This window comes from Acanthochromis polyacanthus, chromosome 7 (genome assembly GCF_021347895.1).
Source record: "Acanthochromis polyacanthus isolate Apoly-LR-REF ecotype Palm Island chromosome 7, KAUST_Apoly_ChrSc, whole genome shotgun sequence".
NCBI classification, from domain to species: Eukaryota; Metazoa; Chordata; class Actinopteri; family Pomacentridae; genus Acanthochromis; species Acanthochromis polyacanthus.
The window spans coordinates 41,040,096-41,067,080 of NC_067119.1; the positions used below are offsets into that span (position 1 = coordinate 41,040,096).

The 26,985-nt window shown below is 40.5% G+C and overlaps 1 protein-coding gene and 1 long non-coding RNA gene across 5 annotated transcripts in view; both read right to left on the bottom strand.

The window, feature by feature from the left end:
• The window catches only part of rabl6b (RAB, member RAS oncogene family-like 6b), a 25,972-nt gene extending 374 nt beyond the window's left edge, over window positions 1–25,598 (bottom strand). Inside the window, exons 1-18 of one of the 4 annotated variants that reach the window (XM_051951370.1) lie at window positions 25,436–25,598; window positions 20,576–20,960; window positions 20,329–20,463; window positions 20,213–20,227; window positions 18,871–18,918; window positions 18,655–18,684; window positions 18,197–18,249; window positions 16,727–16,815; window positions 14,684–14,824; window positions 13,031–13,136; window positions 12,756–12,859; window positions 11,656–12,041; window positions 7,860–8,013; window positions 7,389–7,592; window positions 5,565–5,823; window positions 4,628–4,814; window positions 3,581–3,639; window positions 1–3,496 (exon numbers count right to left, since the gene is read on the bottom strand). The exon at window positions 1–3,496 is cut by the window's left edge and continues 374 nt beyond it. In XM_051951370.1, coding sequence (XP_051807330.1) covers window positions 3,311–3,496; window positions 3,581–3,639; window positions 4,628–4,814; window positions 5,565–5,823; window positions 7,389–7,592; window positions 7,860–8,013; window positions 11,656–12,041; window positions 12,756–12,859; window positions 13,031–13,136; window positions 14,684–14,824; window positions 16,727–16,815; window positions 18,197–18,249; window positions 18,655–18,684; window positions 18,871–18,918; window positions 20,213–20,227; window positions 20,329–20,463; window positions 20,576–20,705 — 2,286 coding nt within the window. In that variant the 5' untranslated portion in view covers window positions 20,706–20,960; window positions 25,436–25,598 and the 3' untranslated portion in view covers window positions 1–3,310. The remainder of the gene's footprint in view (window positions 3,497–3,580; window positions 3,640–4,627; window positions 4,815–5,564; window positions 5,824–7,388; window positions 7,593–7,859; window positions 8,014–11,655; window positions 12,042–12,755; window positions 12,860–13,030; window positions 13,137–14,683; window positions 14,825–16,726; window positions 16,816–18,196; window positions 18,250–18,654; window positions 18,685–18,870; window positions 18,919–20,212; window positions 20,228–20,328; window positions 20,464–20,575; window positions 20,961–25,435) is intronic. The other 3 variants (XM_051951371.1, XM_051951372.1, XM_051951373.1) reach the window with 3 other exon arrangements.
• Window positions 1–26,985, bottom strand: part of LOC127534928 (uncharacterized) — a 205,760-nt gene that overhangs the window by 57,518 nt on the left and 121,257 nt on the right. The gene's annotated exons all lie outside the window — the stretch shown is intronic.

The window sequence follows — 26,985 nt, forward strand, 5'->3', positions numbered from 1 at the left end:
TGTCAGCATTTATCCTCAATCACATGACAAAAGACAAAAAGAAGAGCATACAGTATTCAGGATCAATGCTGCATAGTTTCAACTTTGGAATATCAAACGGCATTTCTTTGTAAACCGACAGAGTGGAGCGATCTGTGAGAGATGAAAAACTGTATGAAATCTGTCAGCTGTCAAAACACGTGGAAAAGTACACACGGTTGGTTTGTGGATGCAGGAACGCCTCGCTGGGAGTTCTGGGAGATGCTGCACGTCGCCGGCATGTCCAGGCATTTAGACCAGAGAAGCAGCACATGAAAAGCCAAGCAGTTCACATCACCACAAAGCTGTGGAAGGAAACCGCTGGATGACGTGTCAAAGTCGTGAAATCTGACCCTTAAAAAGCTGCATGACGCCGGGGAGGACACACAAACAAACAAACCCTGACATGTTGCAACCAAACAAACAATAGAAGCAATAAATAACGCAAGGATAAAACAATGAGAAACTCCTGGAAATGATGCACTTATAGAGAAATATTAAAAGAAGAACCGCCGTCCAATCAGAGTCAAACAAAAGACAAATAAAAGTACGGATTCACAGCAATCTTATGACAGGCTTTAAGGATGACACAGATCCACCAGTTAAAGGCTCTGACACCGTTCTAAACCTAACATCTAACAGTTTACAGTAAGAACACTTAAAATGGTTCATGGAGACAGCTGCATATGGTTCCCTCGTAGTAACTCCGTTAAGGCAGTTGCAGAAAACATGAACAGTTTGTGTGTCGCCTAGAAGGTGAAGCAGAGAAAGGTGGGTGCTTTGATCAGCGGCTGAAAATCACAAGTATGACCGTATTCATCACCACAGCGGCTTCAGGAGAAGCAAACACCAGAATACGTCCATGCTAGGTCGGCTAGTTTGTACAACGCTGTGAAAAAGTGTTTTAGTAGAGATGAAGAGAACGGCTGCTGCTGGTTCTGTCAGCTCTGACAGTCCCAGCTGTAAATCCATGCTGATGAGCCGATGAGTGAACACATGGACAGCATTCTGTGGAGATCAGGAAGGAGTCAGCAGCTGCACTCCACCTGACAGCAGCATGCTCCTCTGTGTGTGTAAACATCAGGAAGTAAAGGAGGAGATGTCTTTTCCTCCAGTCACGGTGTGTCTTTTATTTACTAGACAGACCAACATATCAGTGAAGCCCAGCCTACGTCTGCTCTCTCTGTTAACCTTTACTGCCCCAGCCTGATTCACACCTAATATAAGGTGACCTACACTACTGTTGAAAAGTTTGAGGTCATCCAGATAATTCCATGTTTTCCATAAAACTCCCACTTTCATGTGCTAACATAACTGCACAAGGGTTTTCTAATCATCAATGAGATATTATATGGAGATATTCCATTAAAAATCAGCCGTTTCCAGCTACAATAGTCATTTACCACATTAACTATGTCTACACTGGATTTATCATTCAGAAGACTGCTCTTCTTTCAAACATAAGGACATTAAGTGAGCCCAGCGGTGTAGATCTGTGCTGTGATTGGACCTCAGAGTGTAAACGTGTAAACAAACAGAGCTGATAGGCCGAGAGAAGCAGAGTCATGGTCGGGCATCTTTCATTTTAAAATCATACAACAGGAAGACTGAGCTATCAGGAAGAGACAGAGTGATTACAGGTCCAGTTCTGCCTGGTTAGATGGTAGCTAGCTGCTTTCCATTCTGAGCCACATTCCTCTGCAGTTACATCCATACGCTGCAGTGTCAGTACGAAGAGGATGGAGCCACAAACACATGACTGAGCAGACTACATGTCCCAGCTGTAAGCATGAAGCAGTACGGAGTTTGTCAGGACAGCTGTAGGACCTACTTCAAGTGGAAAGAATCCGCCTGTGACTCAGAGTGCAGCCGTCATCCACATATAAAAGAAAACTACAGAGAAGTCTTTAGGAATCGTTTTCCGTTGGCTGATTGTTAATTTATGTCGTTGGCCGTGTCAAACAGCTGCTATCATGTAGCCTGAGCACTAGATAACGGTTTAACTCTCCAAAACATACTTTTATACGTACATAGAGATCACAGCTGGTGAAAACCTTTTTAAAGTCCCACTTAAAGAAGTGAACAGGAACTAAGAGGTGACAGAAACCAGTTCTGTAACTATTTGTAAATGAGAGTTTTCATACAGAGAAGCTCATAATTTAACTGCCCCTACAGGCAGGGTTTTGGAGTGTAAGACAGTGAAAGTCTGGCTCAACCGCACACCGGCATGGCTGATTATCACAGCCAATAATGAGCTATTTACACATCATCAGTGTCATTGTCTTTGTGACTGATTCCTGATGACATAAATGGGCTTAAAAATGTGCTGCTGTCTCTGTCTGTAGTTCTACCCACAGCAATGCTCACAGAGCTCTCATTTCAGTAAATAATCAAAGGCTTTTCAGTGATGCTTTGTGTTGGAGTTTGTGGAGGATTTTAATTATTTTACAGTTCTGTTTTTGATATCAGTTATCGGTCTCCTTGAGTATGAATAAAACCAGCTCTGAAAACACACACTGGTTGATATTTAACCACAACCAGCATAAATACTACTGTTATTATTGGCTGAGGTGGTGTTTTAAAACAGTCTGATGACCGTAAGATATGGAGCAACTTTGGGGAGAGTTGGGTCTGTAGATAAACCACCATCAGAAAGGAAAACAGGAAAACTTCAGCTGGCGTAGTGTGGACGATGTAGAGTAGGAGCAGAAAAGGAAATTCACTTCTAAATCACTAAGTTCTGTTCATAATTAGACACAACACTAAACCTCCCATCAACCATTTAAGCCAACAAGTAGGAAAGAAACAGAAAGAAGACGATGGGATCTTTCAGGAGTCACTCGTCGCTTTAAGCATGCTCTCAGGTGTAACACCAAGCACACAGACAGTCACACTAAAGAGAACCCTATTTACAGCAGCTGAGTGGGAGTGGATCAAATCAAAGGAAACGTTAAGCCGATGTATCCAGTAAGCTCCAAGTGGAGTCGATGTGAGGCCACCAACCGTCAAATCTGATGTCAGGACTCACTACAGTACACGTGGGTCTCCCCCCTCGTTCTTACAGTTTGGAATGGAAGTGAGCAGTAGTGCACATGGGGATAACTCAGAGGGAACATACAGGTACCAGAGCTCTTGGTTGTCTTCCCTGGATGCAGGTGGTAGCCTTGCGTATAGTGTATGGCTTGGAGATGCTGCTTTATGCACATACAAGTCAAGGAACCAGGAGGTTTTATCAACGATCTCACGCCTCGCTGCTGCTCTGTGGCTCCATTTCCTCATAAAACCGGAGCTCTTATAGTTCTTCGTAATCGCCGTCGTCTCTTTTGATCGATCCGGCTCCTCCCCCCAGGAAGTCCTCCAGCTCATCCACTTCGGTTTTCTTGGTCCTGGATTTCTTTTTCTTCTTCTCCTTCTCCTCTCCTGCTGCGGCCTCGTCCTTTTTCTTGTGTTTGTGTTTCTTCTTGCTCTTTTCATCCTCCTGTGTGCAAAACATTGAACGTATTGTCGTTACCAACCTTCAGACACACAGTGGCCGCTCTGTGTGACGTGAACAGCAGCTTACCTCTTTGCTCTTCTTCTTCTTTTTCTTCTTTTCTTTGGAGGAGTGTTTGCTTTCCTTCTCTAAAACAGGAGCAGAAACATACAGCGATCTTATGACGGAGCATCTATCAGCCAATTCCAAACCCCTGCCTCTAAGCTCAACACCTGCAGTTAATTCAGTTAGCTAGCTAGCCCTGTGGCTGTCTGAATCAGCAGCAAAACTTTTCTAAAGTTCTTGAAATTACCATTTGTAGATGCATAAAAACAGTGCAGCAATAGTGATAGCCATGCTTAGTTTGACTTCATTATTTAAGTGTCACCCTGAAAACGTTTCAAATGGCTGCTATTTTTATTCAACACAGTCACAGACTGAAATCAGCTGACAAAGCAGCTGTGTGTGCACATAATGAGCCAAGAGGAGTCGATTCAAATGTTTCACCTCTTGTCACCGACATCATTCAATCAGACTGTAAAAGTAGAAGTTTGTATATTGATCCCGCTATACTGATGGAGCGAGTAGAAGCTGCTGACACCAACAGATCCAAACTGGAGAAACGTGAGGGTTACTTTAAGACTTCTAAAGAACGGTTTGATAAGCTAACAGACCACAAATACACAAAGCATCCTGCCAAGTCTGATCGAGTGATGACAAAAACCCAGTCCATTTCCTGTTTGAATGGGTTTCCTCTGGTATCAGTGAAGCATCACACAGACCATTACCCACTGCAGCAGATATCAGAAAGTCATCAACAGATCTACACCACCGTTCAGAGGTTTGGGCTCACCAGGACCATCCCATGGTTTATTTACATTTATTTATATGCTAGCATAACTGCACTAATTCTAATCATCAATGAGCCTTTCAGCACCATTAGCTAACATAATGTAGCATTAGAACACAGGAGTGATGGTTGCTGGAAATGTTCCTCTGTAAAATAGTCATTTACCACATTAACTGTGTCTATACTGGATTTATCATTCATTTAATGGTATCTTCATACAGATTTTCTTTCAAAAATAAGGACATAAGTGAGGCCAGACGTTTGAACGATGGTGCGTGCTGACTTGCCTTCTTGGTCGTCACTGCTGTCCTTGGTTGCAGCCGGCTCCTCGTGGATTCCAAGACCAAACAGGTCAGTATCATCCTGGAGCTTAAAGGAGATCACAGTGGGCCTCAAAGGTTCTGGCACCTTGGCTAACTGCATGTCATCATCAGAGAGGTCGGACAGAAGCTCATCCCTGACGGGAAACGAGTCCTGCATTGAACAGAGGGGCTAAATGTGAATGCTCAGCCAAGAAAAGGAAGCATTAAAGAATAACAGAAGAGACGTCCAACGTGGCAGAATACAGGCCACGGTTACATGAAGCTCTTTAATTTGGAATTAAAGTTTTGTGCTTCACGTTTACATGGAAATATTAATTTCGAATTAAGGTTTGCATGGACCGCACGTTTGGGCGTTGGAAAGGATTCTGACTGGACAGGGAGTAAACGTGACGTATCCATGTTTACCAAAAGAAAACAAACTCCATTTGCCGCGGCGTTTCTTTTCCTCAACAACATGGAGAACAACTAATAAGCACATTTTTTGCTTTGCTTTTTACACTCGTTTTGAAACAGTAACTCGACAACGGTGTACTACTTCTGTTGCATCAGTAAGGTCGCAGAACGTGTACGTGGCTACGTCATCGCTAGGTCAGGAGCCAAGCATGCACAGAATGACCAGAATTAACTAAAGCGGAATTAACTGTATACATGAATAGAACATACACAGGAATTAGTTTATTCAGAATTAACATCAGAATAAATCAGGTAGTTTATTCAGAATTAATTTAATTCAGAATTAACTTTTTAATTTGGAATTAAGTGTTTACAAGGAGATTTTAAAGCAGAATTAAGTTTAATTCCAAATGAAAGAGGACTTAAAGGTCTCATGTGAACGTGCTGACTGATTTACAGATTTAGATCAGATCTCATTAGGAGCACAACTCAGATCCAGCTGCTCTACCTTTGCTATTTTTGGTGTGTCTGATGCTTCAGACTCAAAGTCGGGGTCATCCATGACAAAAGACAGCATCTGCTGGGCGACCGGGGCCTCAGGGTCGGTGTCCGAGTCTTCAGCTTTGGGTACGTTTCCCTTCTTCTTGCCTTGCCTGGCTGGCTGCTCTGATGCTGGAGTTAAGGTGAGGGAGATGGGTGCTCCTGCCTGCTCTCTGGGCTCTGGAGCTTTAGACGTCACCTTTGGCTTTGTGATGTGGATCACAGGCCTGAAACACGACCACATGGGACATTTTATTACCTGAAATATAGATTTTTCTAGACTGGATACATGATTCAATTCATGTTATCTTCATTGAAAAAAGCTGCTTTTCTTTCAAAAATAAGGACATTTCTAAGTGACCCCAAACTTTTGAACAGTAGTATGTGTCCATGACGATAGAAACCTGTCTAAAACTTAAAAAATATCAGAAGTAACTTAAAACGCTCTAGGTTTCCTAAATAAAATATAAATAAATAAAACATCTAAATGACAAAATTTGTCCAGAATCCGTCAAAAGTTTCCAAAATGACCAAAATAATTCGTTACTGTTCAGGTTTCCCCTAAAATGGCTTTCTTGGAATGAGTCAGAATTGTCCAAAAATATTCAATAATTGTCCAAAATGACTCAAAACTGGTTCAGATTACCTTGAAACTGGTCCAAACTGACTTTGAAATGCTCCAAAAAGGCTTCAAATTTGTCCAGAATGGCTCACTGGTCTGAAACCTCTCAAAAATGGACCAAAAGAACGTAAAACCTGTCCAGGTTGTCTAAAATGATGCCAACGTTGTCCTAAAGGATTCAATATTTGGCCAAAATGACTAAAACGTCTCCAAACTGTCTCAAAAATGGTCTAAAACGGCTCCAAAATCATCCACAATGACACATTATTTGTCCCAAAAAACTCAAAACGTGTTTAAATTGATCAAAAACTCATCCAACATCGCTCAGTTTGTCCAAAATGACAAAAGCTCACTAGAAAACAGGTTAAAAAATGTCAAATCTGACTCTACACTGTTCTAAAATACCTTGAACCTTCTCCAAACTGACTCAAAATGTGTCCAAAATGCTTCACAATACACCCCGTTCAACAGTTTGGTGTCTTGGTGAAAAAAAAACTGCATTTCTTTCAAAAATAACAGCGCTTCTAAGTGACTCAAACCTTTGAACACTAGTGTAAATGTTGTGTACATTTGTACTTGTCCTGTTGTTCAGTTCTAAAATTCAAGTCTACATTTCTGATTCTTATCTGCTTGTTTTTTTTTCTTATCTGAATATGAGCAGCAGAACTCATGGTTCCACAGAGTTTACAGCACAGCACTTCATGTGGCAGATCTGAATGATTCACAGTTCAGGACTGGTACTTTTAGTCCACTAAGGTCATTTCTGGTTTGTAATCTGCATACGATGGGCGACATCAGGCCACGAGGGAAACAGAAATAGAAGAGATAGTGTTAAATGGAACTTATTATACAGCTGATAACAAAACAGGATTTCACTTTGTTTCTGAAGAGAGAAGAGAAGCTTACAGGGCTCAGATGGGTGCAGGAAGGAAAGCTTCAGAAAAACTCAGCAAATGTCAAAGCGTGTGAGCTCTGAGAGGATTTTAGGAGGAGAAGTCAAAGCTGTAGATATGAAGTCATGACAGCCACAAAAACATCATACAAACTGTACAAGTAGAGGTTCTTTAAGTTAAACTGATAAAAATGTTAAACTGGGCTGTTTTTAGTTATTTGGACTGAATGACAAGATGCTGTCACTGGATGCTCTGAAACACACAAAAACAGACGTACGCTTTCAGCTCCTGCTCACTGTCCAGGTCCTGGTCCTGTGTAACTGTTGGGGCTGCTGGGACTCCCTCCTCCTCATCACTGGTCAGAGTGATGTCTTTACTGGGGGGCAGAAGCTTGGCCTGGGGGAGGCTGGGCTCGGTGTCATCGGGATCGAGCTCATCCTGGAAAGCGGACACCATCGGGTTTCCTCTGCCTTCACCATCACTAGGACCGAGAAACAGCAGCAACACGGTTCAGAAAGGGTCTGCTGTGGTGGACTGGATGAAAACCACAACTTTAGTAGCATCTAAGGGACAAAATTCTGACATCTAGTGAACATTTTCAAATCCTCAGAAATGGGATAGACTTTACATGTGATGTCAGATCAAAACAAGTTTACATTTTAAGTAAAACATGTTTTATTCTTTAGAAGAACACAGCAAACAAAGCTGATCACAGTTTACCTACATAAACAACAGCGCTGTCCCTCACCTGTCGCTGTCCACGGCTGCAGCAGGTGCAGGCTGGGACGCCTTGCTCCTCGAGGGGAGGCTGTCCTCCAGAAAACTCTTGTCCAGTCTTTCATCCGGCACAAAATCATCCACACTCTGCACCTTAGCCGGAGCCGCTGGTGCTGGAGGGTCCTCTGCAGAAAACATGGAGAACAATTTCTGAGTGAGAATCTAATTATTCATCTGAATCTTGACTTTTTTTACTGTCAAATAGCTCTGACCGCAGCAGAGCCAAGTGTTCGTCTTTGTAATTACAGAAAGCTCCGATAAAACCTGTGAAATCACATGACATTCCAACACCAGCCATTCCTTTGATCCTTGGAAAGCTCTGCATTTCTCAGCTGCTAAGTCTTCAACCCTGTGACTGCTTACTATGGACTGGTTTCAGTTACGGTTAAATTACTTATTTAAAGCCAGCCTGAAAAACAAGTTTACTGTTTCCAGTCACACATAGCAAAGCATTCATTATCTTAGTGTGTAAAAAGACACTAACTTACAGGCATTTCTCCAGGAACAGTGACTTCAGCAACTGGGAGAAAATCTGCGTCTAAACATTTTGTCCAACTTGTTTTTACACGACGTACAACTTTTTAGCTGCAATCTTTCCAACGACATGAGTGTGGAAAAAATGAGTACCGCTCTGTGATCATTATCTCAGCAGCATGTATGAAGCTGTAGGTTGTTACATTTATGGAAGTAAAAGTCTAGATCACTGCAGCACAATAATTACAGAGGAACAAACACACACATTAATGATATAAAGTCAGGCCCTCCAGGTCCGTTACATGGAACACTGCTGGATTCATCCATCCGGTTCGTTGTGTCAGAAATCAGAGTTTATTGTGGCGATGGTAGGAAAATATTACTGTTTTGCCTCATGTTATTGGTCTGCTTCAATAAATGCACAAGTTTATGTTGACATTTTGGACACTTTTCTTATTCCATCAATTGAAAGGATGTCAGGGGATGATGACATCATTTTTCAAGATGATGATGCATCTTTCCATAGAGCAAAAACTGTGAAAACTTTCCTTGAAGAAAGACACATAAGGTGAATGTCACGGCCTGCAAACAGTCCAGATCTCAATCCAACTGGAAATCTGTGGCGGAAATTGAAGACAATTGTCCATGACAAGACTGTATCCAGCAAAGCTGATCTGGTAACAGCAATCAGAGAAAGCTGAAGCCAGACTGATGAAGAGCTCTGTTTGTCACTAAGAGACTGAAGCCGTCAGAAAAGACAGAGGTGGAGCAACAAAGTACTAGTGGTGTGTTGGAGTGTTCTTTTGTTTGTTTGTTCTTCATGATTCCATCATGTTTTCCTCAGAATTGAGAGATTCCATATTTTTTCCCCCTCTGCTTGATCTAAAAAAGAAATTATTGACTACCACAATTTTTTTGACTTCTTTTAGTGTTTCTTAAAGCCAGAAAGTTGCCATTTTAAATGATTTTAATTTTGTGGCATGTCTGTGATCTGCATTTTGTCTACAAAATGAAACAACTGAATGAACATCCTCTGAGATCATTTTTCCCAGGGGTTGTATATTCAGGCTTATTTACAAAATGTACACTGTGCTTGCTGGTTTTCCTGATATATTCAGAATCATTAGGTTACTGTTTTAACACGTGTCTGCTTTTATAATATTTACATTTTAAAGGCTCATTATTAGCTCTGATTTTGTATTTATCTGTAATTAGACCCTCTAGAAAAACGCGGACAAAATCCTTGATTATGTGAATAAATATGCAGGGTTTTTATGCCATTTTATGCGGGGAAATTGCGGAAAGTTGCAAAGTACGCGAATAGTTGTGAAATATGCAAAAATATGTGCGATTCACCTGCCGTCTGGCCGCGGAGGGATGAGTCCTCTAATCAGACACTGGGACTGCTGTGGGTTACTGGACTGACAGCCTGTGCTCTGGGACGGGGAGAAGCTCACAGCAGCACCTGCTGCTTGTTGAGGACAGTAACTGCAGAATGAGCCGAGTTTTCCTATCAGTCTCCAAAACGGCAGAAAAAGTTGCTAGATTTGTGGCTAGTCGCTTTTGACAAAAAAGTCGCTAGGAGCTTTGGAAAGTCGCTAGATTTAGCGAGAAAGTCGCTAAGTTGGCAACACTGGCGCCGCGCTCCGCATTGTCAGCTCGTGCTTCTAGTGTGTGTGTGTGTGTGTGTGTGTGTGTGTGTGTGAACTGATTACGTCAGGCCGGGCGTCACATTAAAACTCACAATTCCATTTATATCGGTTATAGTTTTCTCATTTTATGCGGAAATTGTGAAATCAAGCGGGACCCGCATATTTCTCTTTTTTTTGTGGAAATGTGAGATTCTTGCGGGAATTATGTGGCCTTTTGGGAAATAATTGACCCCCGCATAATCAGCAGCATTTTGGTGATTAATGCGGGAATTCATGCGATCGCATAATCACGTTTTTCTGGAGGGTCTATGTAATGTAGCACCATGTCAACAACTTCCCCTGCCAGTCCTGGAACTCAAATCCTTTTCAAGAGAAGTAGTTTCCATGCAACAATAAACTTGTGAGCACGGCTAAGTCATGTCATTCCTACACCTCACTCGCTTAAAGCTGCACAGTAACAATGATTCTGCTGCTCTGGTAGTTGTTGTGGTTGTTTAAATTTCAACCTCTTTTGTAAAACTCAGCAAGAGGAAATAGAATATTTAGAGACAGATATGAAGGCTTGGCTAGTTGACAGGGTTTTGTATTTTATTTACTGATTTTTAAATAACTATTTTTACTTTAAACATAGGAAAGATGGAGGTTTGGTAGATTAAGGGGGATAGCACAGAAACCTAATCAGACATACAGTGCCTTGTGAAAGTATTCGGCCCCCTTGAACTTTTCAACCTTTCGCCACATTTCAGGCTTCAAACATAAAGATATAAAATTTTAATTTTTTGTCAAGAATCAACAACAATTGGGACACAATCGTGTGGTATCTCTGTTTACCTTTGTATTCAGACAGTCTTTACAGTGATCCATTAATTTGTTTTCTGTAGAAGTAACTGAGGCTGGCATGTAAAGCTGCTGATAGGGAGCTTTATCCGTGTTTAAAAATTGATATCAGCTACTGGCTGAAAGATCTCTGTGTTGTTTGCATTGCATTTCCAAAACCTAATTCCTGCTGGTATCATGTTTATCTGTACTAGAATATGCCAATGACAGCTGGTTTTTACGGGGAATTTGCTACAGATAAAGAAAGGAATCACAGTTATACAGCATTACTTGGATGAAAAAGAGGCTGATTAACAAAGTCTGTTGTTCATCTGAGCTACTTCACAAGAAAATATTTCATCACTGTTTTGCTTCCAGTCGAGTCCAGTGAAGCTAACATTCTACAGAACCATGTGATCTACTGTCAGTTATCTACAACATGCAAGACTGGAAAATGATGAACAACCAGCTGCTGCTACACTGACTGCTGACTAACAGACACACTGCGCTGTTGATATTTTTTTTTCCAAGAGCAAAAGGAAGAATACCTTGCACACGTTTTAAATATCAGGTCGTTGCTCAAGCATACAGACACGGTATGTGATGTCATGAGGCCGACTGCTGGCATGCATGCTAACGTCTGGCTCAAATCCTGCACCTCGTCTTCTTTCCTCTTACACTTGCTTGTCCTGAACACAAACTCAAGTGTCACACTGAAGGCAACTATTCGATGCACAGCAGCTTGATGAAGGAGATGCTAACATCTGAGCATAGCAGAGATGATGTCGCCCTCTGCTGTTTAAATCATGTGTAGAAGGGACTCACCTGGTGCAGAAGCAGCAGCCTCAGCAGCAGGAGATGAGCCAAACCAGCGGGAGATGAAGCTGCGTTTCTGGGGTCCTGACCCTCCAGAAGCAGCTGAGGTCTGGAGGTGTTCGGGCGACTGGGCCGACGGCTTGACCTCTGCAGTAGGTGAAGCCGCCCCACCCACCGCTGCTGTGGGAGGTGGTGGGGAGGAGGCCGACACGGACGGTGACTGTGGGAGCACCTGGGAGGGGATGGGGGGCTGTGGGGTGCTGGGGCTGGAGCTGCCCGTGGAGGCCCCACTGGGAGGGACGATGGGGGACTGGGAGCCCGAGGAGGGACTCTGACCATTGGCTGGACCAGGAGAGCCGTAGCCCTTACTGCGAGACTCCAAGTTCTCCAGGAAACTGCAGGAACACAACCGGACTGTTAATAACCTGCAATAATATCTGAGGTCAGCAACACGATGCAGTGTTCCTGATTCACTAAATGTCAAAATGAACATTCCAATAGTCATAAAGATGTCTTCATATAATCCTGTGCTGTGGATTTCGATCTGTTCGAGTCAATGAAAAAATCATCCGTTAATAAACTGTGATGGAAGTTGTGCTCGTTGGTTAAACTATCTTGCAGCATATGAGGATGTTATCCTTCCTAAAATGATGACATCACCTTTACATGTCTGCAACATGACGGGCAAAACCAACTGAGAGACAAGAACAGGATTTTGTACTCACAAATTCTTGCAAAAAAGAAAAACTTATCCAAAGGAAATGAACCCAGACATTTCATACATCTGTGATAAATCTAACAGCTGTATGGTGGAAGTACAGCTACAGTGTGGAGTGTTCTCAGCTCCAGCAGTGGAGATGACTGTAAAAAGGCCATAGTTCACTGTGCAATAGAACTGCTGCTACATTTCACTGTGAAGTTTAACTCAAAATGTGCACCAGCTAGTGTATGTTCTGTTCGACAATAAAGTGGCTATTCTATTCTAAAAACTGCTGCACATTAAAAAGCATCAGCAGCACACAGTATTCTACATGTATGAGAACATCTTGTGGGTGTCCTTTGTGTGTTTGTGTACCACAGCATTCACACAGAGAAGAAATAAAGAGTACATTTCATAGTTCTGATCCTCAGTCTCCTGCTGGACACACAGCTCCTCCAGAGTGGCATCCATGTCCAGCTGGTTGGTCTCCAGCTGCCTCAACAGGGTCTCCCTCTGTGCAAACACATACAGACACAGCTGGCATAAGAAACTGGCCACAAGCTGAGGTAATAAATACACGGTGATGACTTCAAATGCAGAGTAATTCTGTACATGAAACAGTGTAGCGGGTTAACTTTATTATATAAACATGATTAGAATGATACAAATGATGACAATAGTAACCTGTAGCTGAAGGAAGGGGATGTTGAAAAACCTGTGCAGATATTTCAAGCCAAAGCCGTTCTTCATGGAGGACTCAGCATAGTGGATGTAAGACGATCCCATCGGTCTGGAAGAGACCAGAGTTACTGCATGTCCATGAATGCCTCATAAGTGTATGCTGCATCCATCCCTTTCATGAAAATAATGTTAAGTAATGGTACAAATGAAATGCTGCAATTCTATGAACTATTTTTGTAAACTTTGGGGCATCAAAACCTATTTCTTTAATTTGGCTTTTTATTCTGACTGATTTTATTGTCACGGCTATTGTTTTGTTTTAGCATTTTTCTTGTTTTATGTTTTTATTGTTGTATTTCTTGTTTTACTCTGTTTTTTTTTTTTTTACTGTTATATTTTATATCACTTTGTTCAACCACTTTGGGCTGCATTTTGTGCATGAAAAGTGCTATATAAATAAAGTTTATTATTTATTATTATTTATCAGAACACACACACTCTACCATTCTAAAGTCTGGGATCACTTACAAATGTCCTTATTTTTGAAAGAAAAGCATTTTTCTTTCAATGAAAATACCATTAAATGAATGACAAATCCAGTGTAGACATAGTTAATGTGATAAATGACTATTCTATCTGTAAACAGCTGATTTTTAATGGAATATCTCCATAGGGGTACAGAGGAACATTTCCATCAACCATCACTCCTGTGTTCTAATGCTACATTGTGTTAGCTAATGGTGCTGAAAGGCTCATTGATGATTAGAAAAGCCTTGTGCAGTTATGTTAGCACATGGATAAAAGTGGAAAACATGAAATTGCCCGGGTGACCCCAGATGTTTCATACAGTAGTGTACATCATCACCGTATTAACTTTTTGCAGATCAAGCAAACGCAAATACTTGGTTCTGACTGGCTTGTTTTTGTCTCCAGACCACTGAGCATTTAGCTGCTAAACGCTCTTCCGTGTTTCTGTCTGTCTGCTGTTTTTTTTGGATAGGTGGTGTACAGGAGGGGTTTCAGTGAAAACAGGTGTGTATTTGTAGGTTGATTGGAGCTGAGTGTGTCAGTCTACCGGGTACTTCAGAGGTGCAGGACTTTGTATGGCACTGAAAAACTGATTCCACAATAATTAAAAATGTGATAGGAGTTAAAAACACCCAGAAACTGAATACATTTCAGTGTTAGGGCTCCTGAAGCAGCCACTTTTAACGGAGGAAGGACTTCAGGACATTTATCAATTTAAGGAAACATTTTTTTAAAACACAAATATAAATTAGAAATAGTTCCAACATGAAGATGCAAATCCAGTAACGTCACTAAATGAATGAATAAAAACACGTTAATGGCAGCTCAGCAAACATCAGAAGTAATGAATCCCTCAGCCTGTTTCTTCTGCTACTTTTCAATAAAGTTCTTTTCTCTTCTTCACTTTCTCACAGTCAGTCTGACTCATTCAGTTCCTATTTTTTATGGTTCCTTCAACACTTCCTCCTCTTTCATTTCTCACACTCACAGCACATGGTGCAATACAGTCCTGTCATCAGCTGATGCAGCCTACAGGAAAAATGAGGAGGATGTGGTAGAACTGTCACGTATGCAATCTCAATAAGACTTTAACATTAACATCAGAGTGGTTATGGAGCTGATATGTACCTGTTGAGCCCAGCAATTAGGTCTCTTATGTCATCAGGGAGGATGACGCGGTGCTCGCCCATGTCCCTGTGGTTTCCCAGCACACACACCGGTACGTGGGTGGGCACTTTGGGCAGCTCCCTCAGGATGTAGTTAAACGTCCTGCAATTCACAGAATCCAAATGTTAGAAAACTTCAGTGAAGATGCATAAAAATATGAAAATGCAGTGGCATTAAACTAACTGAAGGAAAACCTTATGTGTTTACATAAAGAGTAAATGTGTGATTATGACCTGCTGTCTGACAGAAAGTGAAACAAAGAAAAAACAGAAAAAAATGACTTATTGGGTTGTTAAGATAGTTCCAGATTATATTCCTGTATAATAACAGATTAATTAAGCAACAAATCTTTCACCTTAAATTACACAATATATATGTCATTTTCTTAATGTCAACAAACTCCATTACTGTTCAGACCCCTTCACACCGTTTATCTGACTTGTTTTAAATCCTGATGATTGACTGTATTATTTTGTTGTCTTTGTGTTTTTTAACCTTAACTTTCTAAAGCAGTCTGTAAATTAAGATTATTACTGCTGTTATTACTTGGTGGAGTTATGTGACGATCGGCACGGCGTCACTGTAACCATGACAACCAGTGAACGGTACATCAGCTGATAGTGATCCACCTCTGAGGACTTATCAGGACTTATCCATCAGAAATCATTCAAGGACTGAGCGGTATGCGTTCTCTGGGTACTTTTCTTGTTACTAAAGGTAAAACCTGTAAACTGAAATGCATCTTAAACTGCTACAAAGGATACTACTGTATTTTATAGCAAATGATGCTGTGGACTACTTTCAGCTGCAGAATATTCAACACACTGCGCTCTGGCATGAAGGAGTGACATCACCACTGGTCCTTCAACAGCAGTGACACCACCTGGGTCAATATGTAAGTGTATACATAAATATAAAATCAGAAATTACAGAGAAAAGATTCACTGCAATTATCCCATTTGTAAAACTAGAAATTGAAAATCATTTCTAGATCATGACAAGTTGTTTTAATCATAAAGTAAAACACTTGATTGCTCTTTTGTCATTTTGCTAATCTTTAGTTTTTTGTCTTTTTCTGTCAGACTTTTATCGTTTTTCTCACATTTTTGTCACTATTTGTTTCCTTTTTGTCTCGCTTGTGTTTTTTGTCTCATTGTTATCATTTATGTTTTCCTTTATTCATTGTTTTTGTCGTTTTTGTTTCTCCTTTTCTCATTTTTTGTCTGGTCTGTGTCCAGTTTTTGTTGCTTTGTAACTTTTTTAATCTAATTTTTAGCCTCTTTTTATTACTTCATGTAGTTTGTCTATTTTTTTAGTCATTGTTTCATTATGTGTCTCATTTTAGTCATATGTTGTCATGTTTTGTAGTTTTTTGGGAGGACGCCCTCATTAAACGGGCTGCTTCAGTTTGCAGAGAGACGCTTGTGGGCTTCATGAATGAACACGTGACTGCATTTCTAACAGCAGAAAAGAGTACACGTTTAATTGACTTGGTAGATTCACAGGACCGGAGTCGAGTTCAGCTTTTTGGCGTCAGTTCATTTTATAAATAACTGAATTTAAAATCAATATATAGGCTCGATAGTGTTGGTTTGATGATGCTTATTTTCAGTGAATAAGTGCATCATTGTGACATGGCTTCTGATCAGTCAGAGGTAGTGTGGTTTTAAATAGTAATATCTATTTACAGACAGCGTGAGCTTAAATACACATGAAGCCTCCTTGACAATACTTCACTATATGTTGACAAACTGGTTAAAACAAGGGGGGATGCTCCATGCCAGTACTATTAAAATAATGTCTCCATATTTTCACTAACGGTGCCTAAAATAGCTTCACTGGAATGTATTTTAAGGACTTTGCCTTTGAAGCAGAGCAGAATCCAGCAGTGGAAGCTTTGAGCCTCACAGACAGACTGAAATCTAATCTGCCCATGCATATTGCAGCACCAGAGTTCAGTGATGAGCCGGTGTGAGGACAGACAGACAGACACAGGACTCTTACCACTGCTTGGTGATGTCAAACATCATGATGACTCCGTTGCAGTTCTTGTACACGTCCAGGAACTCTGCATCCAGGGCAACCTCATCCGACTACAACACACAAACGTTCTCATGAAACCACGAGACAAAAGCAAGAAAATACTGAGCAGAACTTAAATGTTTCATTTTTTAGATCCTATACAACAGGGTTGTCCAACATGAGGCCTGAGGTCCAAAAGTGGTCCTCCAGAGGGTCCAATCCGGCCCTCAAAGAGTAAAAATTACAGAGAACACATTAACTGTAGATTGTAAATTAGTAAAACTACAAATTTAAAATCATTTCTAGACCATGACAAGTTGTTTGGATCAGAAAGTAAAATATTAGATTGTTCATTGTTCTTTTGCATCTCATTTTTGTAATACGAGGGGCATTCAATAAGTAATGCCCCTGACCCACTTCCAGTTGTCTGATCTCGCTGAAATTTTTCATGTGCAATGATTTATATCTCTATGGGTTATGTGACAAATTACAGCTGTGAACTAGTTGTGATTTCTGATTTATACATCTTTGAACTGAGTCAAGTGTGAAATTGAGCCTATCGAGTTTTGTGCAGTTATCCGTTTTTTGTATTTGAAAGGACGCACACCACAGAAGACTTTTGATGAAATGAAAGAAACTTATGGTGACGATACCCCATCATATGACCTTGTAAAACACTGGCATCGTGAATTCAAACATTGTTGGAACTCTGTAAAAACAGCTCCCAGACCTGGTCGCCCCCAGAAGGAGGCGTCCTTTCAAATACAAAAACTGGATAACTTCGCGACACTCGATAGGCTCATTTTCACACTCTATTTTTTGTCTTTTTTTGTCAATAGTTGTTTTGCTCGTGGTGTTGTTTTATTTACTTTTTGTCTCGTCTTTTTCATTTGTGTAATTTATTGTCTTATTTTTGTCCTTTTTTGTCTCTCGTCTTGTTTCATGTTTGTCATTTTGTGTTTCATTTCTGTGATATTTTGTCTTGTTTTTGTTGTTTTTCTGACTTTTATGTGTTCATCTTAAAGTAAAATCCTATATTATTCAGTTCTAGATAGCCGTGACTAAAAGTTTTGTGTCTTTTTGTAGACACTCTGATCTGAAAGTTGTAATGTGTAAACGATAAACTGAATATTGTTAAAATTGAATTTATTTTTCTTAAGAAATTTCAGGTTGTTCATGATGTTATGTTAAATGACAATTCCTTAAATGTGAATATTTTCAGTTTTTTGTACTAAAACAAAGGAAAAATCTGTAGTTATCGGTATTTCTTGGTTATTATGTTGCTATTTCACTGGTCCGACACACTTCAAATCAAACTGGGCTGAGTGTAGAACCTGAACTAAAAGGAGTTTGACACTCCTTCTATACGTCTTTGGCCGGTTTCATCTCTGACCTACATACTACAAGAGAGCCTTTTCTTTTCTGAACACATGACAGTCATGTGATAATCACCTCTTGGGGCTCGTTCTCCAGTTTCAAATTGTCACCACGCCTTTTGCCTTTGCCTGAAAGAGCAAAAAAATCACAAGTTTAGGTGAGCTGAAAAGAACAGTATGATGACAGAGTACAGCTTAGTTTTTTGCTTTACGTTAGTTTGTGATGAGTAAAGCAAGCAGAGCAGCACAACCGCTTTTCTTAGGGAAAAGCATCTCACAGCCTACTTGAACAAACACTGCCCTCCAAGTACACACTGCTGGCATTAAGTCACAGCTCACACAGTGCAGATGATCACACTCTAGCTACACGTAGCAGGAAAAAAAAAAAAGAAAAAAAAAAAAATCAGCCAAACGCTGAGATGTAGCCACACAGCAAACCTGAGAATATTGACATTCAGATAAGGGTGGAAGGAGGCAGGGCAAGTCCACAGCAAACAGGCGAGTTTAGTTTCTACACACGATAGTAGCGCTCACCTACACCTTCAGGAAGAGGATATTTTTGGCCTGAGATGAGTGCAAGAGAGGTGCAAAAAAGACAACATCAACACTGAGGACAGAAAAACAAACAAGGAACCCGACAAGCGCCTGTTTGACATCTCAACATACTGCAGTAGGAAGACAAGAAAAAGTTCTCATAGTGTGGTCAGCCTCAGGAGAAAGTGTGTGAGTGGCATATGTGTCAACACTCACCTTTGTCCACCACGTCCCACACCTCTACCTTCACCACATCATCAGTAGCTACGACAAACACAGAGGGTGGGTTCATTATTCATGCTTTGAGACACAGAGGAGAGGAATTCAAACGTACAGGCTGTTAGGTGACTCTAACACAGATCTAGTAACTAAAACGGTGGTAGTTAGGGCTGCATGGTACGTTGTTTCTAAACTGACCTCCCTATGAATGCATGGGCAACATTCAGAAGGTGTAATGTGAAGTAAAGTGAATTAACTTCATCACATAATGCTAGAACTGTTCATAATGCTGTTATTTTCCATGATTAATCTACAGGAGAAGCCTGACAGACAGAACATCACGTACTCTGATCTAACTGTTTAATTACAGCGCACTGAGCCTGTTGACATGCAGGCTTCTTGTTATCACTACATAAAGCAACATGAATAATTAGTTTGACCATGAATTCAGCCTCATCTGGGTGACTGGTGCAAACACAGACCTGACTGCTGCACAAACAACACAGACAGTTCAGATGCTTCAGCCAGTATTACAGCATAGAGAAAAGGTTCCAAAAGGCAAAGAGAAATGACACATGTGATAGCTTTCACCTCACCAAAGACATGATATCAATCAACACAGTTACCACAGAGCTGTGCCAAACAGACTGGTACAGCCGGACATCAGAGTCCCACATCAGTCCTATTAGAGAACTCTGTACTCTAAGGCTGCTCATTCCTTCTATGACTTCTGATAGATAAGTCCTCAGCGGTGGATTTGTAGTAGGATCACAATCAGCTGATGTAGTGTTCACTGGTTGTCATGGTTACAGTGACGCCGTGCCGCTATCTGACAATGATACAGAAATCTTTAACTGATCCATGGATCCAGACTATGAGCTGCATCACTGCCAGAATCTGATCACTTGGTCCTTGTGTCATTTCTGAGCTTCCTTGAAAATCTCATCCAGACCTGTTTGTCTGTTTTTGAGTAACATAACTAACAGTCAAACAGTCAAACCAAAGCCGATTGAAATCGCAGTAAGGACTTGGAGCCTTGATGAGAAGCATCCAGTCTGTATAAGAACACATAATGTGGAGAACATGTTGAACAGTGCTTTGGTCACAGACTGCATCTTACAGTTGTTAAGTTTTACAGCTCCCTAACATGACAGATCTACAAACCTGGTGTTTCATATCACAATATATAGAAAAGCAAAATATCAAAATGTCAGTTTTGTTCTAGTATCGTGCAGCCTTAGGGGTAAAAAGGTCTGGAGGTACTCACACTAATACAGGACACCTACTCTAAGCATGGGCTAGCTGGAGCTAAAGCTAACGGTTGTGTTGTTTTTTTTACCTTGATACGGAGCCACTGGAACAAATCATGAGGCACAAACAGCAGATGTCAAAAATTCATCAAAACAGAAAGAGGAGATGAAATAAGCTGTAAAGGTCAGAGGTGACACGGCTTACTTTTGTAATTCCAATGAATGCTCGTGGCTTGGATCTCCTGAGTGGGAATGTACTCCTCCACAAACTTCTTGCCCTGAAGTCGATGCCATAAAGTACTCTTTCCAGTGTTCCTGTCTCCTCGGATCACTATTTTCACTTGAGGAGGGAAGAAATGAAGGCAGTCATAAAACAGAAGCAGCAGCGTTTGACATGTATAAAAGAGGCATGTGCTCAGTGGATGTGCTAGCTGATTGGCTGGATGACTTACTGTTATACTGGACCCCTTTGGCAAAGCGTCTCTGCAGACTTTGGTTCATCGACTGCAGGCCAGCAGGGATGTTCTTGTCCCTGAGCTGTCCTGGCTCAGATCCCACCAGTTTCTTCAGGGCTGAAAACATGTTGATGAGGCTTCAAGATATTCTACTGGGGACACGTGGTAGCAGACCGACAATCTGCCTGACGACTCCTGACAACTCAGGGAACAAGCGACAGTGTGTTCTGGTGGCAGAGGAAGTTAAGGGTCCATCCTCAGAAACAAATATGACACCAAACGACTTAATACGGACTCTAAACTTAGCCTCCCTTAAATCTGACTAGATGTTCTTCCTTGCCTGTCAGCAGTGGAGGGAACTACCACGTTTTCTGAGCAGCATCTGTAAACAAAAACAAACGAAAAAGATGTTTGTCACATACATAACCCCATTTAGAAACGTGCAGCCACTCTTCAAAGGAAGAAAAGTCACATTAAATGACCTGCTTTCTTCACATCCAGGATACCAGAAATCACAGTAAAATCTCACTGACTGAGCGCAGATTTCAGAGTGTTTTGTTCTTTATAACATCTGGAATGAAAAACTAATTCTGTTATCAAGAACAGCAGCATGTATTGTGTTCAGGGTCAATCTGACCCCAGGAAGACAAAGACCACTTCAAAAGGTTTAGGGCCCTAAAGCTTTCTGAAGACTGTAAAACTTCATGTTATTGTGACCTCAGTGGCATCCAAAACATCCAAAACAAAACCGTGTAAAATGCTGATATTTCTTGTATGTTTTGGAGCTAAACACCTCAAAGACCTCTGATGTGTACAACACCTGTAGAGGACAATAAAAACACATCACTGTAACTTTATATTTACCCAGCTGTCCCCATTAAATCAGGAAAAGTCATTAAATTTGAAGAAATAAAAAGAATGTCAATCATTTATTTAGAGACGGTAAACATTGAATGGGGTCAAATCGACCCCAAAGACAGTATGAGGGTTAATAAATATCAGGAATCACAGACAACTGTTTACCCAGTCCATTAAGGATGCCTCTCAGTGTTAGGCAGAAATAAATACCCGATGTTCATGTAAAACCTTAGAACACTGGTGTCAAACTCATCTTAGTTCAGGTTCACATTCAGCCCAACGTGATCTCCAGTAAAACGGACCAGTAAAACCACGGAATAACAACAACTGCTGAAGTTTCCTTTCTTTTAGGGCAAAAAAGTACATTCTGAAAATGCTCACATTTCAGGAATTTAAAAAAGAGACACAAAATGTCAAAATCAAAAAACACTAAAAACAAAAACGTGAAATAAATTACAAAAAAATAACACAAACAAGACAAAATATTACAAAGACCAAAAACAAGAAACAAATGACAAAAAAATTAGACAAACGATATGAAAGCAAACAAAAAAAAGAGTCAAAAATTAGACAAAAAAAGCTACAAATAAACAAAAAAACTGAGGAAAAGGAGAAACAAAACCACAAAAATCGACAATAAAAGCGAAACAAAAAGAAACAAAAAAATACACAAAACAACGGATAAAGCAAAACAGAAAATCACAAAAATAAGAAAAAACACAAGCGAGACAAAAAGGAAACAAACAACAAAAACAAGAAACAAAATGACAAAAAAAATTAGACAAACGGCATGAAACAAAACAAAAGAAACAAAATTTGAATTAAAAAAAGTTACAAGACAAAAAAAACACACAAATGACACAAAGGAAACCAAAAAGCCCAAAATGACAAGCACAACACAAAACATTGAACAAAGCAAAACACAAAATGACAAAAGTAAGACAAAAAACACAAGCGAGACAAAAAGGAAACACAAAACGACTAAAACAACAAAAGTCAGAGAAAAAAAGACAAAAAACAACAAAAACGAGACAAAGTATTACAAAAACGAGACGCAAAATGACGAAAGAACAATGAACTAGTATTTTACTTTATGATCAAACAACTTTTCATGGTCTAGAAATGATTTTAAATTTATAGTTTTACTGATTTACAATCTGCAGTTCATGTCTTCTCTGTAATTTTTACACTTTGAGGGCCGGATTGGACCCTCTGGAGGACCACTTTTGGGTCGTGTGTTTCACACCTCTGCTCTAGCTGTTCTGTTGGTGAATGTATTTGCAGAAATATCCAGGACTCTGTGAACTGTCTGGATAAAACAATAAACCATCTGCAAGTCTTTTAACCCGTTTCCTAGCGCTACGGTCTCCTAACCCAGAGACAGTCTATAGTGTGGAATACTAGACAAAGCAAATACACTTTCCCTGATAGAAAAAAAACACCAGAATGACATGGTTTGCTATCCCTGTATGCATTAAACCACAGCTGGTTTTGACTAGTAAGCCAAGGATTCAATTTCAAAAACAGAACTATTTATACAGATCCATTCTTCCATCGTATTCAGCTAAAATCCTCACAAAACTCCCTTGAACTGTACCGGGTATAGTCTGAAACACTGAAAAGAAAAACTGGGTTACTACAGGGAACCCAGCCAACAGCTGTCTGATCTTTTAGTGCTTTTATAGCTTTTCACTTTTCCACAGAGATACAACATAATGTAGAGTATGTAACAGAAGTGAGCGCTTGGTGTAGACAAAGCTGTGTGAGCTGATTCCTCTGGTAACCCCTGTGTAACGTCTGATCGTCTGTTTTTCAGAGCACACTGTACCGGCAGTGACCGGTCTGGTGAACGTTACAGGAGCACGATAGCGCAGCTCTGATTAGTGCCACTATGGATCTGTCTGTTCTTCTTCATTACTGCAGCTGTGTTTCCACTGACTCTCAGTTGGTCACTGATCTTCCTTATTTTCATTTCCTCTGGCAGTTCTTTACCGACACGCAGCTCATAGGTACAAAACTGAGCAAGTTCTGGTTTCTGCGGGTCGTTTTTTAACCGTGTTCATGGAGTTAGGCCGACTGAACATCCCAGGTGGACTCAGTGGTCACAGCTTCTCTGACTTTTGTGTCAGCAATCACACATGTATTCACTATTATCGCAGTGAGTTTCTATTTTGGGGCCTGTGTTTTCAGTACGGTCTTTCTAAAGCAGGGGTGTCAAACATGTGGCCCGCAGGCCAAAACCGGCCCTCAAAACAGTCCAATCCGGCCCATGAGATGATGACTGTAAAACTATGAATTAAAAATCATTTCTAGACCGTGACAAGTTGTTTTGATCATAAAGTAAACTACTACATTGTTCATTGTTCTTTTGCCATTTTGCGCCTCGTTGTTGTTTTTCGTCTAATTGTTGTCATTTGTCACATGTTTTTGTCGTTTTTTTTTGTCTCGTTTGTGTTTTTAATCTATTTGTTTGTTGCTTTGTTTCTCGCTTGTCATTTCTGGTCTTGTTTGTGTCATTTGCGTAATTTCTTTCTCGTTTTGGTTGTTTGTTCATTTTTTTGTTGGTTTGTAATTTCTTAAATTTTTTGCCTATTTTTTGGCTTCGTTTCGTGTCGTTTGTCTCATTTTTTGTTGTTTTGTGTCTCATTTTTGTTATCTGGCAGCTGATTTTTGGAAAATTGTGTCCTATTTTTGTTGTTTTTTGTCTTTTTTGTCATTTTGCTCATAAAGTAAAATACTGTAACGTTCAGTTCCAGATACCTGTGACTAAATGTTGTGTTTCTTTGTAGACACTCTGAACTGGAAGTTGTAATAAATAAATGATAAACTGAGGCTGAATGTTGCTGAAATTGAACTTAAGATTCCTCAGAAATTTCAGGTTGTTCATGATGTTTTCTAAAAAGATAATTCATGAAATGTGAACATTTTCTGAACTTTTTTGCACTAAAAGAAAGATTAGAAGTTGTGGTTCTGTGTAGGTTTTTATGTTATGACTTCACTGGTCCGGTCCACTGGAGATCACACTGGGCTGAATGTGGAACCTGAACTAAGATGAGTTTGACACCTCCTGGTATAAAGTGTTTGTTTCGGATACAATAAAAGTAAAAACTCTAGCTGGCAACTGAGACATCTCTGGAATCTTCTGACATTTATTGACATTGACATATATACAGTTCACTCACTTCTGTTGTATATTTAGAAATCATTCTTAATCAGACAACAGCACTTTTACTGGCAAATACTGTCATCTACTGTCAGATCAGAGTCCTTCTGGTAATATCTGGTGGACAGCCTTTTCTAATGATCTTTTTTTGGGGGGAGGGGTCTGATTCATGTATTGGGAACACATGAGCATCTAATGATGATGTGATCAGGTGACCCTTTACGCAGCAGGTCCACTGACAATGAATGAATCACTGGCCCATAGATGTAGAAGTCAAATAACAGAGGTAGATTAGATGGAACAGAGGTTTCCAGTTTGACTATGACCACGTCCCCGTAAAACCCTGAAGGAGCTGTCAGTGTCCTGGAGGCATTACATTATTCACAATCAGGATCAGCTTCAGGGTCTGTTTCCAGCTGACATGATCAGTGCACATCAGTGTGCGTGTCTGTCCATCTTAAGAAGAGAATAACTCAATTCGATCAGTGTGGTATTCATCAGACACTTAATGAATGGTGTTTTTAACATCAACCAGCTAGCACTAGCTTCCCATGCTGTTAGCTCGCTTAACAGAGGGTTTAATCAAACATTTCAGTCAAAGGCCTTCAAATTTTTTAAAACCAAATATTATAAAGGGTAAGTGAAGGTCAACACAGGCTTGAAATAGTGATGAGGCAGTCTGGTTTGTTAGCTAACGTTACTCTAGCTAAACGGTAACGTTATCCTCTGGCTCTGTTTTAGCTAGCTGTCCAGACGATGTTAGCTTAGCTTAGGGACCCCTGTGCTCAGAGACGGTACGGCTGCTCTGAAAGGTGAAGTCTGCTGGAAATACTCACAGTTATTCAGTGAGACACGACGCTGCAGTCCCGACATCTTCTCATCAACACATCTGTCACAGCTCCATCTCCACACAAATATATCCGCGACATTCCTTTGCAAAGAAAGCAGCTGCGCCGATTTGCCATCAAGTTCCATGCAACACCACGCAACTTCCGGTATAGCCCTTCACAATAAAGCTGAAATTCAACAAATTTAAAAGTGCAGCATAGACATGGAAACATTTTGGGGATTCATTTCAGACTTTTTTACTTCAATTTTTTTAATTCTCAAAAAAGACTTAAAATATTTCCAGTTAGATTTTTTGTGAAATACAGAACTGTCCACTGTAGTAGACACCACACACCAATGGTTTAAATTGCACTTTTATAACAGTAATTATTATAAACTAATAATAATAACAAGAAAAGCACTCAGAGAGTAGAGAGTAGCTCAGTCATTTTATTTTTTCCAACAGATAAGTCCTGATAAGTCCTGAGTGGTGGATTTGTAGTAAGATCACAGTCATGTGATCATCAGCAGGCAGCTGATGTAGTTTTCACTTGTTCTCATGGTTAGAGTGCCGCCATGCTGCTATCTGGCAATGATACACATATCTTTAACAAATTCTAGGATCAAGACTTTAACCCGTGTCACGGCCTAATCACTTGGTCCTTGTGTCATTTCTGACCTTCCCTGAAAATTTCATCTAAATCCTTTTTTGAGTAATGTTGCTAACAGACAGACGGACGGACGGACGGACGGATGGACAGACCCACATAACTCTGCCATGTTCCATGGCTGAGTAACAATACTACCACTACTACTACTACTAATAATAATAATAATAACAATGGACAGCATCACATAAAAGTAAGTGTATAGAAAGGGTTTCAAGAAGTGATTTAAGAGAAGACACTGATTCTGCAGCCTTATCTCTCCAAGCAGGATGTTCCAAAGCTGAGGGACTCTGATCAGAAACACTGACGAGCTTTAAAAGTGATACATAGAATCTTAATATTAAAATCTGAGGGAAGCTAACCTTGTCAGCAAGTTGATTTCTCACGATATTTGTGAGTTCACAAATCTCTCAAGAAAGCGTCTTGTACCGCTCCCGCCTTCACTGTTCGGACAGAGCCAAGTTGGCACGGGCCAATCACGCAGCAGTATTCGTGTGTGGGGCGGGATATCCGGGTGTGAAGACGACACCAAGTGCCAGTAAATCAAAACAAACATGGCAACGGAGGACAACGATCGTGTAGATGCTGCTATTAAGTCAGTTTTAGCCAAATCTTGTATCGCTTCTTTGAAGGAAGAACAACGAGAGGCGCTTTGCGCATTTCTGGATGGTAAAGATGTTTGTGCTTTTTTACCTACGGGTTTTGGTAAGAGTTTAATCTACCAATTGGCTCCGCTCGTTGTGAAGACCCCGCGATTGGCTGAAAACAAACCTGTCAGAGGCGGGACATACTGTTGCATTGTCCAATCCGTGCCTCTTTCCTCCGAACGGATTTACATGGAGCGGTCCCAGATTGATATTGTGGAGTACTATCAAGTACTACACAATTAT